The sequence below is a fragment of the Scyliorhinus canicula genome, chromosome 15 (assembly GCF_902713615.1).
Source record: "Scyliorhinus canicula chromosome 15, sScyCan1.1, whole genome shotgun sequence".
NCBI lineage: Eukaryota > Metazoa > Chordata > Chondrichthyes > Carcharhiniformes > Scyliorhinidae > Scyliorhinus > Scyliorhinus canicula.
The window spans coordinates 33393195-33413068 of record NC_052160.1 but is presented as its reverse complement, the minus strand read 5'-3'; the positions used below and the strand labels follow the sequence as shown (position 1 = coordinate 33413068).

The window sequence follows — 19874 nt, the reverse complement described above, 5'->3', positions numbered from 1 at the left end:
CGGGCAGTGCAAGGGGCAGTATTGGGTCGCACTGCCAGCGGGGTATGCCATGTGTGGGATGAGGGTGGAGCTTGAGTGTTCCATAGCAGGGGGGGGGGGGGGGGGGGGGGGGCGAGGTTCCATGTGGTGCAGGGTGTAGATTCTATCCTTTACTTTTAAATAAAGTTAATCAGAGCCTGCCCTGCCAACATGACAATGTGGAAGCCACCCCTGAACCTTTTTTGACTAAGAAGCTAAGTATAAGGCAGAGGAAGCAACACTTGGGGCGAACAGCTTCCACGTCTTTTTCCTGCCTGCTGCGCCACTCTGCCTAAAAATGAGAAAACTGTGCCCGATATAGCCATGAGTATACAACAAGGCATGTTCAAATTTGTAAGCTCGTTTCCACCAGGCAAGTATGTTCAAGATCAACCCTTTGAATGATCTGTTAGACACTAACCCACATGATGGCAATGACAGAAGAGGCATAGAAGGTAACACATCCAGTCTGTGTTGGCTCTTTCAGAGGACAGTCCAGTTGGAACTGCTCCTCTGCACTCTCCACATGATGCTGCAATTATCTTTGACTTTCAAGCATTCATCCAAATCCTTTGGAAGGCTGCTATTGAATTTGTAATCCTGGACTTTCCATTGTGAAGCTAGGCAAGCTGGGTTTCTGCATCCAGCCTCTGGGTGCGATTCTCTGACGCTTCCCGAAAAAAGTGTCGCCCAGTCCCAGGTTCCTCAGCAGCGGGACGGGCAAGATACAAAACTCCATAGGCTTTGGCGACACCGAAGGACCAATCGACGGCCAATGGTGAGCCTTTTCCATACCCGGAAAAGACACTGCAGGGGTGGGGGTCCGGTGAATCTCGGCCTATGTCTGTTTATTGTTTTGTTTCCCTGTGCCACATGCCTTTGTTATTTCCCAGACCAGAACAAAATAGTTACTACCCTCCAGAGATTGTTTTAATCCCTCGGTAATATTTATTCCCATTTCTCATATGCCCTTGATCAGGCAGATGAGAAAATGCTTAGGCCACAGACCGCATGCAACAACTAAACCAGCAAGATCGGAGGGAAAAGGAGCAAAAACGTAGCGAGAAAAATAGTTCCTCTGATTGGGAAGGCTAGAATAGGCTGGAATCGTTTATCGGATATACATTCCAACAACAGCAGCATTAAGATGTTGTCCTTATGATGTTACAATGTACTTATGAATGAGATGAGAAATTATTTTTCTCATAATCTGACCATGTAAACTTTTATTCCGATGTTACATTCATGAACATGGCATCAGTCAAAAACTTGCATGAATACTTCAGTAGCTGAGATATCTTATTGAGGAGATTACTGTAGTCATAATTCAGGTAACCTTTCAAATCAAATAGTCAATACACAAATTTTAATTTGACTTCTTATCGAAGCATAATAAAGTTGGGCCTCAGTGGGAATTTCATCAGAAGTTGCTTTGTTGTTTTACTATGAGCAGATTGCATCTCTCTAAGTGTTACAGAGTGTGGTAGCATGGCCCCTTTGAGGGGTTAGGCTGATGGGCCATGTGACTGGCTCTGGACCAATTGCACCGGAGCATTCAAAAGCTGGCCAATAGCAAATTTGCACTATTAGACCCTGGAGCTGAAGAGACAAGACTTATCCTATTTTGTTCTTTGCCTGTATAATTACCAGCCTTCAGCTTTCATTAATAAACCCCTTTGTTACTACTGGAAGGCTCTGGAGTGATTTGCGAGCTCCCACAATGCACATCCTGCAGGCCCTCCAGTGTCAGCCCATCTGCTGTCTTTAATTGGACAGCAAGCATAAGGCCAATCCTACAAATATTGTACACCAAACAGAAAATGCATCTCTCATGCAACGGTTCTCCAACTTTAATAACCAAAACATTCAGGGTACACAGAGATTCAGGGAAATTAGCCACAACAGGTCTGCTTATTTATGGGAAGCTGGAGTCTACTGAGCTTTGAGTCAGGTCGCCAAAGCAAAATTTACAAAGTAACAGATTCAGGCAGGAGAAGGCCTTCAGCCAATCAAGTCGACATGCTGGCACGGTGGTTAGCACTGCTGCCTGACAGTGCCAGGGACTGGGGTTGATTCTGACCTCGGATGACTGTGTGGAGTTTGCACTTTCTCCTGTATCTGTGTGGGTTTCTTCCAGATGCTTCGGTTTCCTCCAACAGTTCAAAGATGTGCAGGTTAACTGAATTGTCCATGCTAAATTGCACCTTAGTGTCCAAATGGTTAGGTGGGATTACCGGTTTCGGGGTTGGGCTGAAGGCATGGGCCTAGGTAGGGTGTTCATCGGAGTGATGGACCGTCAATTACCACGAGACGAAAATGGTGAAACAATCGAGGCTTTATTGAACAAGTTGTTGTGCCCCCTGCAGCTGGAATCAGAATGGAAGCAGCGCAGCAGAGCATACACTTTTATATGCTGCCTGCTGGGCAGAGCCAGCACGCAGGAATTTACTGTCATACCTGTAATATACGGGCAGTGCCATAATACATACAATATATCACTATGATACACACAAATGTGTTTACCACATTCACCCCCTGTTAAAAAAGAGTCCGGCGGTGGTGACAAAAACATTACAAATTAAGTCTGTCGGGGGCTTTGACACTCTGCCGCGATCGCCTCAGTCCTGGTGGTGATGCGGACGCCGACATGGTCACCTGCGAGTTCGGGAGCATGTTGTCCTCGTCTTCGTCACCCCTGAGTGGATCCAGTAGGAGGACGGATCCTGCTGGGGTGGGGGCTGCGGTGAGGTTCGTTGGAGGGAGGGTGGGTGGCGCAGGGGTGAATGAGGCAACCGGGGGGGAAAGGAGCGGTGTCAAGTCGGGGGTGGTGGGTGGGGCGGGTGCCAGGTCCCGGAGGGAGACTGTGTCTTGGCACCCGTCGGGGTGTGCCACGTAGGCGTACTGCGGGTTTGCGTATAGGAGGTGGACTTTCTTGACCAAAGGGTCCGATTTATGGTTCTGCACATGCTTCCAGAGGAGGACAGGTCCAGGAACTGTCAGCCATTTTGGGGGCGAGACCCCGGAGGTGGACTTCCTGGGGAAGGCAAACACCCGTTCGTGAGGGGTCTCATTAGTGGCGGTGCAGAGGAGCGACCGGATGGAGTGGAGCGCGTCGGGGAGGACCTCCTGCCAGCGGGAGACCGAGAGATCTTTAGACCGCAAGGCCAGCAGGACAGCCTTCCAGACCCTCCCGTTCTCCCTCTCCACCTGCCCGTTTCCCCGGGGGTTGTAGCTGGTCGTCCTGCTCGAGGCCATGCCCTTGCTGACCAGGAACTGACGCAACACATCGCTCATGAAAGAGGATCCCCGATCGCTGTGGATGTAGGTGGGGAAACCGAATAGAGTGAAGATGCTGTGCAGGGCTTTGATTACCGTGGCAAAAGTCATGTCGGGACATGGGATGGCGAAGGGGAACCGTTGAGGAAGTACAGGTTGCGGTCGGAGGTGTTCAAAGGGTCGGGAGGCCTTCACCAGGTGCGCTCTATCTGGCCGGTAGAAGTGCGACTTGCACTCTGCGCAGACTTGGCAGTCTCTGGTGACGGTCCTGACCTCCTCAATGGAGTAGGGCAGGTTGCGGGCCTTGGCAAAATGGGAAGAACCGGGTGACCCCCGGATGGCAGAGGTCATAGTGGAGGGCCCGTAGTCGATCCACCTATGCGCAGGCACATGGACCGCGTGATAGGGCATCAGGGGGATCGTTGAACTTCCCCGGGCGATACAAGATCTCATAGTTATAGGTGGGGAGCTCAATCCTCCACCTCAAGATCTTGTCATTTTTGATCTTTCCCCGCTGTGTATTCTTAAACATGAAGGCAACCGACCGTTGGTCAGTGAGGAGAATGAATCTTCTGCCGCCCAGGTAATGCCTCCAATGTCGCACAGCTTCCACAATGGCTTGGACCTCCTTCTCGACAGAAGGTTGAATTTGCGCATGCGCAGTTGCGCCGGCGCCAACGAGATCATGCTCAGTGGCACCGGTGCCAACACGTGCATGCACAGTGGCTTCCTTCAATGTGCCGGCCCCAACGCAACATGGCGAAGGACTACAGGGGTCGGCGCGTAGGAAAGGAGGCCCCCAGCCACTGAGGCCGGCCGGCTGATCTGTGGGCCCCGATCGCGGGCTAGGTCACATCGGAGGCCCCCCCTTCCTGGGGTCTGACCCCCCCCTCAAAGGCCACCACTCGACCCCTACGAGGTCCCGCCGGCCCAGAGCAGGTTAGAACGGCACTCGGCGCTTTTCTTACGGCCACTCGGCCCATCCAGGCCGTAGAATCGACGGGCCGGCCGCGTAGAGCGGCCCGCGACCAGCGCGACGCCAACCGATTCTAGAATCGCATGCCAGTGTCAGGACGGCGTGGCACGATTCACGCGGCCTGCCGGCGATTCTCCGACCCCGCGCCAGGTCGGAGAATCCCGCCCAGGATGTTTAAAGGCTGTGGCTTGCTTTGACAACTGGAGCACTAAACATTAGGAAGGAGCTAATCTTCCACCAAAGTGGGGAAGCGGAAGCTTGCCACTACCAGGTATAGTTACAGGTGGCTGAGGAGATAATCAGTAAGAATATTGTGGCCTGTACCTGGATCCAGTGAAGGAAGAAACAAGCCAGGAAAGATTAGTACAAATCCAGATTCGCCCTACATCCTGCGGTGCATCCCTGCAGCCCTTTACTCTGCTTGATCAAGTGTAATCCATCACTTCACAGCCACTTCTTTGCAAGGCTACACATCCTTCCCTTTCTATCCACTTCCTCATATCTCCATCTAGCCATTCACCACTGCTGCTCATCCTGATCCTAAGTAATGTCACACCTCTCCCTGATAGTCCATTCGCAAAATGCACTTCACCAATCCAGTGAACAAATGCCAAGACAGTCAGTCAGAGGTCTGTTCTTTTCCTCAAATCAGGAGAAGGAAGTAACCCCCCCCCCCCCCCCGGCTCTGCAGCATGTTCTGTGAAAGCCATTGGCCGGTGGTGGAGTCCTGCCATGGTCAACAGGTTTTCCTGCTGTTCCCACCGTCTGCCACCGAGGAACCCACGGCAGGGGGGTCACCATTGGCAGAAGCGGAACATCCAGTCGGACAGAGTGGCTCCAATATATCTGCCCGAGGGAGGGGAAGAGAATGGGAGGTCCGACACCGACCTCATATATTAATGGCGTTCAAAGGCATCTTGAGAAATACATGGATCGGATGGGTATAGAGCAGGAGTGGGAAAACTACGGCTCGCGGGCCGCATGGAAGGTCTTTATGCGGCCCACCAAGTCATTAAAAAAAAAAATATTTAAAAAAAAAATTTTTGTTTTATATTTTTAATTATTTTTTTAAGGTTAATGGGGGGGCTGTTGGGTTACTTACTGGTATAGGGTGGATACGTTGACTTGAGTAGGGTGATCATTGCTGGCACAACGTCAAGGGCCGAAGGGCCTGTTCTGTGCTGTACTGTTCTATGTTCTATATGAGGCGCCCAGAATCATAACCGGGTGAAGTAATTATTTTACTTAATATACTATGCGGCCCATTAAAATTGTGAATTTCTGAATGTGGCCCTTGCACGGATAAGTTTGCCCACCCCTGGTAAGGACCTATTCCTGTGCTGTGTTCTTCTTTGTTCTTTGTTCTAATAACTGACAACTGTAGAGGTGTAAGCACTGGGGATGTGGGCTCTCAGCGTGCCTGACCATCCGAGATGGAGAGCTCCCAACCACCTGGTGACAGAATGAAATATCGTCTTCGACTATGTCATACAAACCTCAGTCACGTTGATTTGACTCAAGAAGCAAATGGAAGAAGAAGCAGCAAATGTCTGCCAACAACTGACATGAAAAGTTCAACCCTTGGAACCACTGTTATTCTGAGAGCTCATGGACGTTTTGCCTCTGCTGTGCACTCCCTGACGCAGGCACTGGCCTCCGACTTCACCCCTCTCTCCCTTCCCTCTCTGCTCACCCCTCACTGCTGACCTGCAGGCTGTTGCTGCTGCTGATTATTTTGTGCAGACTAAAGGGTTAACTCTAATAATAGCTACTGAGAATGTGCACAAGGAGCTATGGCATAGTGGTGTCACTCACAGAGCAAAGATTAGTAAGAAGCTGAGAGAGGAGCTGTAACTATCTCCTAATGGTCTGTAACCTTGTATAGAGCCTATTTACTTCAATAAAAGAGTTTTGAAGGACTCACAGAATCTGCACAGTGCAGAAGGAAGCCATTTGGCACAATGAGTCAGCACCGACTCTCAGAAAGAGCACCCCAACCGGGGCCAATCCTGCGCTCCATCCCCATAACTCCACCTAACCTTTGGACACTAAGGGTCAATTTTACATGGCCAATTCATCTAACCTGCATATCCCTCGATACTAAGGGACAATTTAGCACGGCCAATCAATCAAACCTGCAATGCTTTGGACTCTGGGAGGAAACCGAAGCACCTGGAGGAAACCCACACAGACAAGGGGAGAACATGCGAACGCCACACAGACAGTCACCCAAGGTTGGAATCGAACCCAGGTCCCTGACACTGTGAGGCAGCAGTGCTAACCACTGTGCCGCCGTGTCCCCCATGGAAAGACCATTGCCTCCAGGAAACTCTCCTCCTGAGTATGAAAACCAATGTTTCTTGAAATAACCCAAGAATAACAGACTTTGCAGCACATCAAAGGTTCCATTGAGGGCAGGCATGACGACATGCATCCTGATCTTGAGTTCCAACACCGGCAATGCCCTCAGTTGAACCTTCCAACACAAGAACTCTCAAAGAAAAACATTTTCAAAGATTATAAAACCCTCCAAAGGCCAAATCTACATGCCTTTTCCTGTCAAAACCTCCCCCAAAGAATCAAAAGCACGTTGAGGTTTATGAAGGTTTAAATCCAGAGCCCTCCACATCCATAAGCCAGCGCCGACACCAGATGGACTATAGCAGTTCGAGAAGGTATCATACCACCACTTCTCAATTAGGGAATGGGCAGAAAACGCTGCCCTTGCCTGCAAGGCACACATCCCATGAAATAAGTTTTTTAAATGTTTCTTTGTCCTAACTTGGACCAGCCCCTTTCAATTGTTCACCAAGTGTGAGCACTGTCATTTGACTTAAGTAGGTTTCTGTTTACGTTTCTTCCCCATGGCAACAAGATCACATGATCTTTCTCCGGACAGAGGTGTTTGGTATGACCACCATCCTCTTTTCCAGTACCTTCTGTTTCACCTTAAGTTAAAGGAGACTTTTAAAACATAAGTCTTCTAAAGTCTAGCATTGATAGCACACTGCTCCTGCCCCTTTAACACCGTGAGGTTCAATTTTGTTGACAGCTCTATTTTGTGGTATTTTATTAAACAGCCTATAGATCAGCGTGTTTTCTAAATGGTACCAAATTGGAAACAATGGCGATACCAAGAGACTTAGGTGTCCAGATACAGAAGTCATTAAAATATCATGGACAGGTTCAAAACATAATCCCAAAAAAAAATAACAAAATTATATCTTGAGGATTACAATAAAATGCAGTGATCTCAACACATTGAAAAGCACTGTTAGAACATAGAACATACAGTGCAGATGGAGGCCATTCGGCCCATCGAGTCTGCACCTACCCACTTAACCCTTCACTTCCACCCTATCCCGTAACCCAATGACCCCTCATAACCTTCATAACCTTTTGTGTCACTAAGGGCAATTTCTCATGGCCAATCCACCTAACCTGCACGTCTTTGGACTGTGGGAGGATATCGGAGCACCCGGAGGAAACCCACGCGGACACGGGGAGAATGCTCAGACTCTGCACAGACAGTGGCGCAACAGGGAATCGAACCAGGGACCCTGGCGCTGTGAAGCCACAGTGCTATCCACATGTGCTACCGTGCTGTTAGGTCAGACCTGGAGTTCTGCTTTCAGTTCTGGGAAAGTCTTCTCCTGTATGTCACATATTAATGAAGGATAGGAAATAATGAATATTCATCAGAAGAGTCAAGTCAGTGTGGGGTGCCTCAGGGTTCAATGCTGGGCCCATGCGTGGCTATTTCTAAATTGCAGACATGACCCAAATTTAGAAATTCAATACAAATGACTTAATTTACAAATTATACTAAACGGGAAGAGGCAGTAGAATTGGAAACCACTCAAAGAACTGAACAAGGTATGTAAATGGGAAGAACAATGGTAAATGAAATTTAATGTAGGCAAGTATAATGACATGCGACTATTTTGTGTTAGTCAAAATGGTGGATGTTAGTGATGGGATATAGAACAGCTAACCACTTTTGTCATTCATGCCAGCATCAGATAGTCCCAGATTAGGTGTGGCACAGGTCTGATGCAGAGTGACATTGCTCTGACTCAGCCCTGACAATCTCATTTCTAGAGGAGTTCTGAATCCTATTTCTCCTAATTGAATCAATTTGCGCTGAATGATGGGATGTTACATACCACTTATCCACAGCTGCTAAGAACTGGGTTAAGGTTGTTCACCTACTTTCACGCAGCAATCTTGCATTGTTCCCTTGTCCTTTAACTATCAGTCATCACAGATTTAATATCCAGGTGTATGGCTTGTGTCTCCTTCCATTCATTACTTCACAGTAGCACAGTGGTTCGCACTGTTGCTTCACAGTGCCAGGGTCCTAGGTTCGATTCCCGGCTTGGGTCACTGTCTGTGCGGAATCTGCACGTTCTCCCCGTGTCCACCTGGTTTTCCTTTGGGTGCTCCGGTTTCTTCCCACAAGTCTCGAAAGACATACTGCGAGGTAATTTGGACATTCTGAATTCTCCCTGTGTACCCGAACAGACGCCGGAATGTGGTGACTAGGGGCTTTTCACAGTAATTTCATTGCAGTGTTAATGTAAGCCTAGAATCATAAAATTTATAGTGCAGTCGGAGGCCATTCAGCCCATCAAGTCTGCACTGGCCCTTGGAAAGAACACCCCACTTAAGCCCCAACGCCTCCACCCTATCCCCATAACCTAATAACCCCACCTAACCTTTTGGACACTAAGTGCAATTTAGAATGGCCAATCTACCTACTTGTGCATCTTTGGACTGTGGGAGGAAACCGGAGCACCCGGAGGAAACCCACGCACACATGGGGAGAACGTGCAGACTCCACACAGACAGTGACCCAAGCCAGGAATCGAACCTGGGACCCTGGAGCTGTGAAACAGCTGTGCTAACCACTATGCTACCATGCTGCTCCTACTTGTAACAATAATGATTCACTTCTTACCTTGCTAAGTAAACTTAACTGAGGTTATTTAATTTGTTCCCATAGCCCAGCAATCTAATGCCGCACTTGAATGGGTGGTCTAGAATGGTCTAAATTGTGTCAAAGTTTTGTCCAACATTCATGGCAGTTATGCTGACCCGGATCTGAAAATTCATTTCGAGGGCACCAAGTGTGTGTACACACATGCCCCTTGTCAATGGCTGCAGTTAGCAATCCAAGAAAGGAAATTTACTTTGACATTTGAAAATGTCTTATGCTGAAATGCCAGGTTTTGAAGGTTTGTTTGTTCTCCCTTCTGTCCTTCTAATGCATCAATGTCTCTCACATTATTCTACCTACAATGATACCGATGTTCTGTTCTACACAGCTGTCTACCACATTACATATAAATATTTACGAGGTATTATTGGTCATGGTACAGTCACACGTTGCACTAAGATTCCCTATTTGGGTGAAAGATGGAGAAGAAAATCCAGAGGCGGGACTCTCCGACTCCCCCCCCCCCCCCCCCCCCCAGGCCGGGTTGGAGAATCGCCGGAGGGCGGTGTGAATCCAGCCCCGCCGCTCCGACGTCAGCTACCGAATTCTCCGGCACAGGTTTTTGGATGGGGGCGGGGATCGCACTGCGCCAGTCGGGGGCTGTTGGCAGTGGCCCCCCCCCCGGCGATTCTCCGGGCCCCGATGGGCCGAGCGGCCGCCCGTTTTCGGCCAGTCCCATCAACGTGGATTAGACCAGGTCCATACCAGCGGGACCTGGCTTTGAGGGCGGCCTGTGCATGGGGGGATCCGGCCCCGGAGGAGGGCCCCCACGGTGGCCTGGCCCGCAATCGGGGTCCACCGATCTGCGGGCGGGCCTGTGCCATGGGGGCACTCTTACCCTCCATGCCAGCTTCTGTAAAGTTCCGCGATAGCCAGCGCAGAGAAGAAACCCCCTGTGCATACGCAGGAAACACGGCAGCGGTTCTGCGCATGCGCCAGAACACGCTGGCGCTCCTGCACATGCGCCAACTCGCGCCGGCTTGCGGAGGCCCTTCCGCACCGGTTGGCGCGGCGCCCACCATTCCAGCACTGGCCTAGCCCCTGGAAGTGAGGAGGATTCCACAACTTCCGGGCGACCTGACGCCGGAGTGGTTCATGCCACTCTTTGGCCCCGGTACGGCCTGCCCCGCTGATTGACGGAGAATCCCGCCCCAGTTCTTGCTCCACAGTAAACTAAATCATAATAATGTTTAGGCGGGCAGGAAACAGAAAAGGCTACTTAATTTGACACTAAGAAGTCTGAATTTCCATCATTCTTTTGTCATATATGTCTTGTTGAAAATATATTATTTTATGTAAATATAAATATTGCATTCCCAAAGCAATTGGCTTACCACATTTCAGCTTTAGGTATTTAAATTCTATGTCTACGAATGGTATTCATTTGTGTCTTTATTTTGAGCTCACTTGAAGATGAATTACTAGTCAAGGTCATTCCTTGCTTATAGCCAAATTTCAAATGATTTAATCTCATTACTCATCATTCTGGTCATGTCACTGTTTTATGTCAGTCAAGTTTCATATTATTCAGTTAGATGTCACTCAATGACTGGGACTTTACAAGGCCTGACACCAACAGTGGGCCTCACATGAAGTGGGTGACCTATTAGATATTCTCAGATGCCCTGCCTATAATTTTCCATCCATGATTTTAAAGTGAGGAAAATCATTAACAAGCCACCCACAATTTTTCAATAAGCTATCAGATGTCCATGAGGGTTTACCAGTGACAAAGAAAACTCTGTCTATTGTGTTGTCAAAGAAATGAACAATTATGATCATTTTTGTTCCAGACTACAGCCAGAATTCTCAGTTTGGGAGACTACTGATGGTGTTCTCCGGTCCGCCAGCCGGGTTTTCAGACTCTCCCACTGGCAGCGAGATTCTCCGTTCCTGTAGTCGGCCAATGGGGTTTCCCATTGTGGGTACCTCACCGTCGGGAAGCCCGTGGGTAAGTTGCCGGCGGCCGGAGTGTCCCCATGACGGAGAATTTTGCTGTATGTTCTGCTGGAAATGAATCGCCTCTGATTTGCTCTCTTGCTGGGAGCGCAAATCAGAAGCGAGTCACTGTCCTCTACCATTCGAATTTATACACGGCGAGGAGTGCAAGGAATTCCGTCATGATTCCCGCTATTGGGCTGCCATTTTGAGTGGATGGCTTGCTAGTGAGGTCCAGTGGCTGGGCCCCCTCTCCCCATAAAACATTCTGTCCCACCACTATGGGATTTTCTGGGTCACCCCCAACCCCCCCCCCCCCCCCCCCCCCACATAGTACAGGGGTGACCTGACCCCCCCCCCCCACCAGATACCTCATTTACAGAGCTCCACACCATAGACCTTCCCATAAGAGAGGCCCCCAATAAGAGAGACCCCTGCCAGAGATGTCCCCATAAAAGAAACCCTCACCAGAGACCGCCTTATAAGAGAGACCCCTACCTGGAAGCCCCCCGTAAGAGAGACCCCTACCTATAGACCCTGTCTGGAAGACACTCATTACAGAGATCCCTGCCTGGAAGACCCCCATTACAGAGACCCCTGTCTGGAAGCTAGAAAGCAGTCCAGACAGAGACAGTGAAAGAAATCAGTGCTCTGAGACTCATCTGTGCAATACACCTGCTGGCTCAGGTTGGGAAAGCACCAGCAAAAACGTCCTAGAAATGGAAAACCACATAAGCTTGGTTTGAACCCCCTTATATCTTTGATCTGTTAGGCTTTCATTCATACCAATGTGAAATTGATTTTACTGGACTGTGATTGACAGCTTGCATACAGCTAGCTACCTGGATTGTATAATCTCATCCCCCTTCATGCTTGAGTGGATTTCAAGTAGCCAGATGAAATTCTGTGAGGGATTCACAGAAGAAAGTGCAGCAATATCGTGAACATGGAGGAGTGGCATAGAGTGGGAGCAAAGGTAAGTCAGGTCATTAAAGAGGATGTACATGGCAGAAAGGAACAAAAGGTCCCATGAGGAGTTTATTGAGGAAATCTTTGTGTAATCGAAGAATGCACTTCACCAAAGAGGCATTAGGAGAGATCTGTCACCTACGCATGAAAACTTGTAGCCATTAATACTTCATATCAGGCATTCATAAGGATTCTCTGTTAAATAAACCAGGTTGCAGAAAGACTAACAGAGTACAAAATGGTCTTTGAGCAAGGAAGACCAAATGATAAAATTAGGTATCACAAGGCTGAAGTCAAAAAAACAAAGGACAAATTATAGCTGACATTTTGCAAGGCTAGGCCAGTGCCTTGGGCCTAGTTAGAAGCAGTAAGTAAAGTAAGTAAAGTGCACAATAGAATAGAAAGAAATAGTCCAACACTCTGGGAATGAGTGTGTGAATTTATTTGAAGTGGAAGGGAAAGAGCACCTTGTTTTGCTCAATGACTATAGCAAGTGGATAAATGTTGAGCCTATGCCCAATACTACAAGCACTGAACCATTGAGTTTTTAGGACGTTTCTTTGCAATGTCTGGGTTGCCAGATGTGTTGATGTCAAATATAGTCTGCAGGTTATATCAGAAGAGTATGAAATATTTCTGAGCAAGAGTAGTGCCAAACACACTCTGATACCACCATATCATCTGGCATAAAATGTGCTGCAGGAAGAAGTATATAGATTGTGAATAGGTATTTGCAGAAGTATTTGCTAGTTGTAGTAATTTCCATGTTTCTCTTCAAGAAGACAATTTACTTTTTCTTGCAGAATAATTCCATGCAAGGAGTTTAGTTTACTTGAATAAAAGAAAAATACTATGGATGCTGGAAATATCCAGTGGTAATTAAAATCTAAAGGAATGAGATCCCATGCTTGCAAAGGATGATTTTCAGCAGCAAAGAGCTTGTTTGATGATCATTAAGACTTGTTATGATATCAAAAACTTACTCAATGGATCAAGCAAGCACTAACTATTTCTGTTGAGTTTAGTATGTATATATCACATGTGTACAGCATCTTCATACTCACCTATGTATTGCAAATCAAAGTCTCAGTGCAATACTTCTGCAGGAGAAGAGTAAATTGAGCAGCAACTTCCTGATTTCCACATTTTACTGTCTATGTGCAATTGCTGAAAATTTTTGTCCAATTTACACCTAACCATTACTCCTACAGAAAAATCCAGTCCAACATTTTTCATTAAGTCAATTTGGCAATCAAAGTAGTCTTACAGTTCCTCCTTATTGTTAATTAAAGAAAATGCCTGCACTCTTCAAAACTGTTTGTGATTCTCAACATACAACTTGAACTGAAATCAAAAGAAATAATGGGCAATGTGTAAAATATTAATGTAAATGACCCCACAGTGCCAGAGACTGCTCTTCCCTGTGGGAGCTGACTGGTGGCAATTTAACCTGAAGGCCACCACACCTCAGGTAAGGTTGAGAAGCTGATAAGGGAATTGATCCCACTCATAGAATCACAGAATTTACAGTGCAGAAGGAGGCCATTCAGCCCATCGAGTCTGCACCAGCTCTTGGAAAGAGTATCCAACTTAAGCCCATACAATCACCCAATCCACCTAACCTGCATATCTTTGGACTGTAGGAGGAAACCGGAGAACCCGGAGGAAACCCACGCAGCAATGGGGAGAACGTGCAGACTCCACACAGACAGTGACCCAAGCAGGAAGCGAACCTGGGACCCTGGCACTCTGACAGCATAGTGCTAACCACTATGCTACCGTGCTGCCCCAACTCTGTTGGCATTGCTCTGGTTGGCATCTCAAGCCAGCAGTCCAGCCAACTGAGCTAACTGAGCCCCACAAGGTGTAAGACTTGAAATAAAGTCACCCATGACCCCAAAACTATGAATGACAGTAATCTTAGAGCTTTAGGAATTACTGTTCATTCCTGTTTTGAATCTGCAGCGAATATTATTTGGATTTCATGAGCTCTCAGCCGAGGAGACAACCATTATGCAATATTTGCTGCAGTTGTCATTGTTGGGTACATTTTTTAGCATGAGACTAAGTGCCGATGATGAGAATGACTGGCGAGTGTTCCGCAGTCTCAATGGAAGTGCCAGTCTCGGAGTAATTCAGGACATGCTAAATGGCCAGCACGCCTGCCACCTGGAACTAGTGCAATTACAACAGGTGCCTGCGGACACCCCCATGGCCAAGTGTCTCACACTGTGCATTATCTGTCCCCCAGGAGAGAGCAGTCCACAATCTCAGGGAGAGAGAAACGGAGGGGGCCCACCCGACGTGCACCACTCACTGTCATGGAACAGAAGGTGTTGGACCTGGTCGGGGGGATGGGGGAGCAGGCAGTCACAGAGGCGGAGGTTAGCATGGGACAACCAAGTGATCCCCTATTGCGATATCCATATGGCATATGCGGTATGCCTCCCCCACCCCCTCCACACCACACCTACCTGAAATCTCACCATGCGCCTTGTCTTGAAGGGTCACCACTAGACACTATGGAACCAGCTAGTGTCCTCCACCCCCAGTCTCAACCCCGTGGCTCACAGAGAAACGGGGCAGGACCATTCGGCCTCCCACATCCCCAGCCGCAACCCCGCAACACCCCCAGACCCTCTTCCCTCTGCACTGCAACTCTGGCCCTACTGGTACTTGACACCGGGTGCCTCATGCCCCACCACCCATCTCTGCCACCATTACACTCTATGGCCCCTGTCACATCCCTCATGTGGTGTCTACCATGAGTGCCCTCCTTGGGTGGGCCGCGTGTTACCCCACCAGTAGGATACCACATGGTTGCGGGGAGGCACCATGTGCCACCAACTGGCACCATACTTGGTGGCATGCATGCGGGCAGGGACCACAGATGGGGCATGGTGAGGGCGATAGGCACCCATTGGGATGCAATTGTAATGTGCCATGGGTCCTATGTGTGATGCATGGGTTGTGACTACCTGTCCAGGAGCAGGATGGATGAGAGCAGGGGCAAAGTGGGCAGGTTGGGTTTGGTACCGGCCGGTGTCCTGTAGGGTGGGCTAGCTGAATGTGCCACTGGTGTGGCATTCACCCTGGGAGGTGGTGGGGAGGGACTGTGCCAGGAAGGGTGGCAAGGGCCATGGTGCATACGTCCGCTGATCGAGATACGCTCTGCAACCCCCTTGCTCCCCCTGGGGCAGCACCTCGGATGGGTGCACTGAGCAGTGCCAACACCTGGTGTGCTACTGACTGGTTGTGTTAGGCCATACATGTCCGGTTGATGAGTTGGCTGGGGTCTGGGGGTTCCGAGGGAGGTGGACTGGGTGGGTGGGGGGTGGGGGGGGGGGGGAGGGGGGGGAGGACACCCATACACCGGTGGCACTATGCACATTTACAGCTCACAGTGGGCAGTCAATGGAATGTGCAGCCAGATGGCTGCCTTGCAATGACAGTGTGTTGCCTGGACACCCCAGTCTCGGAGGAACACCCCGGGCCCACGGCCTATCTCCTGGTCACCCACTGCTCCTCCATCCAGCCTTGGACGTCACCTCCCCCCCATCCCAACACCCCCCCACCCCCCAGCCAGCGGCAAACTGGAAGCCTATGTTAGTGCCATGGAACACCTTCACACTGCCAATGAGGTGCCGGAGCATGGTGTTCCGCTGGGCACCTGACACCGACTTCGATTTTCAGCCCGATTCTCCATCCAATCGCGATTCCGGCATCGCAGGATGGAGAATTCTGCCCATAATACTTTATTCAGCAGATACATTTCTTAATTACAGCTACAGTTACAGTTACTCTTTGTAATATAGTCACTCTAATACTAGATTCCTTGAAGATAATTTTCAAGCCATTGTGTACAGAGTTTACATGATAACCAATCCAACCTCCTAACCATTAAGTTGTAAGTCAGTCATAATGATTGATGTCACAATCAAGATTAGAAGGCCATGCCCCATGAGATATAGTGTGGTGAAGTATAAAATTATGATATAGACAGTTGTTGAAATAACATTCGCCACAGAAGAAAACACTACACAAATTACCTGTGGCATAATAATATTGGCCATGTCAGTCCATTTATTATCTTATTTTAGGTCTAATTTAGACTTCAACATTTTTGAATGACAGGCCATGGTTGCTCGTAGTCCACACAATGAGCTGAACAGAATAAAAGTTGAGTAAATCGGGGAATGATGACAATATAATGCCCAACTTGGGCTTTAAAAATTGTCACGAGAAAGAAGCTGTGAGGCAGGTAAGGATTCACAGATTGGGGAAATAAGGAGACTGCAATGTAACTGTAACATAACGAGAATATAGGAAGGAGGATTGATGTGCTTGGCCAAATCAATAGAATAGAGAAAGGCAATCTTGTGACAGACATTGAGGGTCAGAGGTGACAAAGGGATCACCTATTATGTGAAAACATTTCAATTGTATTCTCTGAACAAGTGTGAAGGAGCAGAAAATGCATTAATGTCAGACAGGTTTGGAACTGTAATTGAGAGAACAAAATATATTTTATAACACATTCAGAGCATTTGTGCTGTCACCACTTTCACTATCGATTACAAAGTCTTTAGATGCCAGCCTGTTGCATAGCACTTGACTTTTGAAATACTAGCATCTTTTAAAAATGAATAAGGACTGAATATTTACAATTCGCAACATATCATCTGTATTGCCTGGGACTTGCTGTTATTTGTTTGAGCTCAGTATGCCATTCAGTTAATGACCACAAATAGATTATCTATTAAATGTCTTGCATACTTCATGTACTCTACTGAAACCTGTTACATAAGCATTTCCTATAGGAAATCAAATATTAAAACGGCACACTTAACCGGCAAAGAGCCAGATCAGCTGTGTACTGAATAGACATCAACAAAACCATGGAAGGAATAGTGTCCACATACTGTGTGGACCAGTGGGGAAACCTCACAACAAGGCAACGGGCTAAGTGCTGGAAAATGGGATTAGAGTAGGTAAGTGCTTGATAACCAGCATAAACATTGATGGGCCGAAGAACCTCGTCCTGTGTAGTAAAAACTCTATGATTCTCTTACCTGTTTTGGGGGGTGGTGGTACGATAATGATCATTTAAAAGCTAAATGTAAAACTGCTTTATAATAATTAGCTTTCAGACCATTCGGTGGTGCTGTGTGATCTTTTCCCCTGAAATCACTAAAATTGTTTTTTGAAAGAATTAAGGTGCCAAGGCTAGTCACACTGCCCCTTTGAGTGGTCACTTGTACCATGGTTACATGGTTACCGGGTGAGGCAACATTCAGTTCCAATGGAGTAGCTGAACTCAAACTCATCATGGACAAATCCTCCGTGGTGACAAGGTGGTAGTCCTTGATCTGTAAGTTGCCCAGCGAGCACTATCAAAGATTCTGGATTGACATTGTGTCCCCTCATGTATGAGTAAGAACACTGGTTTTTAAACAAAATGTAACAAAGTTTGTGCGACTACTAAATTTGATGAACACACCTCCCTCATGTTGACGCCAAAACGTCCGGCGCCAAAACAGCCGGCGCCAAAACGGTTGGCGCCAAAATGGCCGCGCCAACCATCCAAATGGCACTGCCCTTCCCAGGTGAAACAAATTCTTCTTCTATCTAAACAGCAGTTCAGAGTTCATTTTTCACTTACACCTCAACTTAGCCGACAGAATTTCGCACGGTTTCTTTTTCAGGATAGACTTTTCTCAATGCCTTCAACTTCCTTAATAACCTTTTTTTAAAAATAAAAGTATTTTCCCACAAATGTGCTTGTGCCTATCTAGGCTGTATGACAGCCCTTACCACTCTTCACAGCCTTGTACACACACACACACACCTCTTCAAGGGAATCTCGTTTCTAACTCAGTAACCAATAGAGGTGAATACCCTTCACTGCGCCTTGTATTGAAAATGATGGTTGGTGACATGCTCTGCAACATAGTGGCCAGCCGCTTCACACATAAATGATCATTAGTCAGATGGGAACTTAAGACTTACTTAGAAGTTGTCTTTGTGAGGCCGTGAAATTTGTATTCCCTTGCCAGAATGGATTAATTAAGTGGAAACATTTACTTTGAACTGTAAACACACAAGAAAAAAACACGGTAAACATAAACATCGTCAACTACATGCTGTAAATAAAGTAGGAAAAAGATCAACATTGTCCGACAGTGGTTGACAGTTTGACGAAATATTGCAAATGTCTCTCAGGTTAAAAATAAATAAATAAACAAATTGCTGTTAACAAATGAAATAGGAAAGCATCTGATACAGTATTTCTCCAGAATTTGAAGGGTCTCTTACATTTGCAGGTTCTCCAGAGCCCAGAGTGGGAGCTGAGCTGGTCGGAGGAATTGGAGAAGGTTTCCAGTTTGGAGGCATCGATGATGTACCAGAAATCTGTCCCAATTGCCACCACCAGAAATACGAAGCTCATCACACCGGTCAAAGCAACGGAGATGGAGAGCATGCCGAATGTTAACTTCATCCTGGGGGATTGGACAAGCAAGCAGAATGCCTGAACCCCCCTCAGTCACTCCGCCGTCAGGGTGCCAGAGAAACTACAGTGGCACCACACCTTACTCATGGCTTCTTTCAATGAGATGATAGCCACCTTTCCGTGGCGAGTGCTCTTCGTTTTATTTTTCTGCTTCTGTTATTCGCCGCGGCGTCAAGAGTTGAGGGCTGCCTTTAAAGTAATGTTTTACAGCAGGGCTGCACAGCTGAGGTCTCCTTGAAATGCTTCTACGGTCTCCTAGTGAAAAGATAGCACACTACTTCACAATTATACAGTGGATGTAAAAAGAGGGAGCAATGCGGTCGATCTGAAATAAACATAGAGAACATGCTAACAAAAACACACACACGGAGAAAAGAGAACACTTTGAAGTTTGGATTGAAACACGTTGGTTTATGCTTGAAGTTACATTACGATCAGAAACAAAACTAATACAATCTCATTTAAACAAATGGGACTCTCTATTCTGAGGATTGGTGCGTATTACAATCGTTTTTTTTAATAGGAATAATTTGAACCCTATAAATAAATAAGTATTTGACATTTAATTTGGTTCTTCTATTTTGCAAATGCATTCACAATTTTAATAGCAGCTGCTTAGTCTCGTTAAGGCAGTATTACGGGTTTATTACAGTGGGCTAAACAGCTGGCTTGTAATGCAGAACAAAGCCAGCAGAGCGGGTTCAATTCCCGTACTGGCCTCACCGGACAGGCAGCAGAATGTGGCGACTAGAGGCTTTTCACAGTAACTTCATTGAAACCTACTTGTGACAATAAGCGATTATTATTATTATTTTCAAATCCCCAAATTAATAAATACAAATCGCATTGACTTCTCACTCAGGTAAAAATAAACACAATTCCATAAAGGGAGTTAACAGTCAGTGACACTATTTGCCCTAATTACTGTTGGTAGATCATGAGCAACTAAAGTTCAGCAAACAGACAATGTTTGCTATCCTTTTAGTCAGAGTCTGCAAAGATGCTCTGGAAACAGGTTGGTGTCAGCATCTGGAAGATACACTGCAGCAACTTGCCAAACCTCCTTCCTCAGCATCTTCAAACTCCCAATCTTGGCCATCGAGGAGGACAAGGGCCGCCTATCCATGGAAACGCCATTCCCTGCACCTTCCCCTCCAAGCCTCACATCATCCAGACTTGGGAATGTA

The 19874-nt window shown here is 47.4% G+C and overlaps 1 protein-coding gene and 1 long non-coding RNA gene across 2 annotated transcripts in view; one reads left to right on the top strand and one right to left on the bottom strand.

Annotated features, from left to right (window-relative positions):
• LOC119979087 (transmembrane protein 114) overlaps positions 1-18710 on the bottom strand; it is a 99514-nt gene extending 80804 nt beyond the window's left edge. Inside the window, exons 1-2 of the mRNA XM_038821087.1 lie at positions 18492-18710; positions 18186-18266 (exon numbers count right to left, since the gene is read on the bottom strand). Coding sequence (XP_038677015.1) covers positions 18186-18266; positions 18492-18675 — 265 coding nt within the window. The 5' untranslated portion in view covers positions 18676-18710. The remainder of the gene's footprint in view (positions 1-18185; positions 18267-18491) is intronic.
• On the top strand, positions 11070-19253 carry LOC119979089. Its single transcript, XR_005463639.1, has 2 exons — positions 11070-11220; positions 18500-19253. It is a non-coding gene; the product is annotated as an uncharacterized LOC119979089 (long non-coding RNA).
• Positions 19254-19874: the final 621 nt, after the last annotated feature.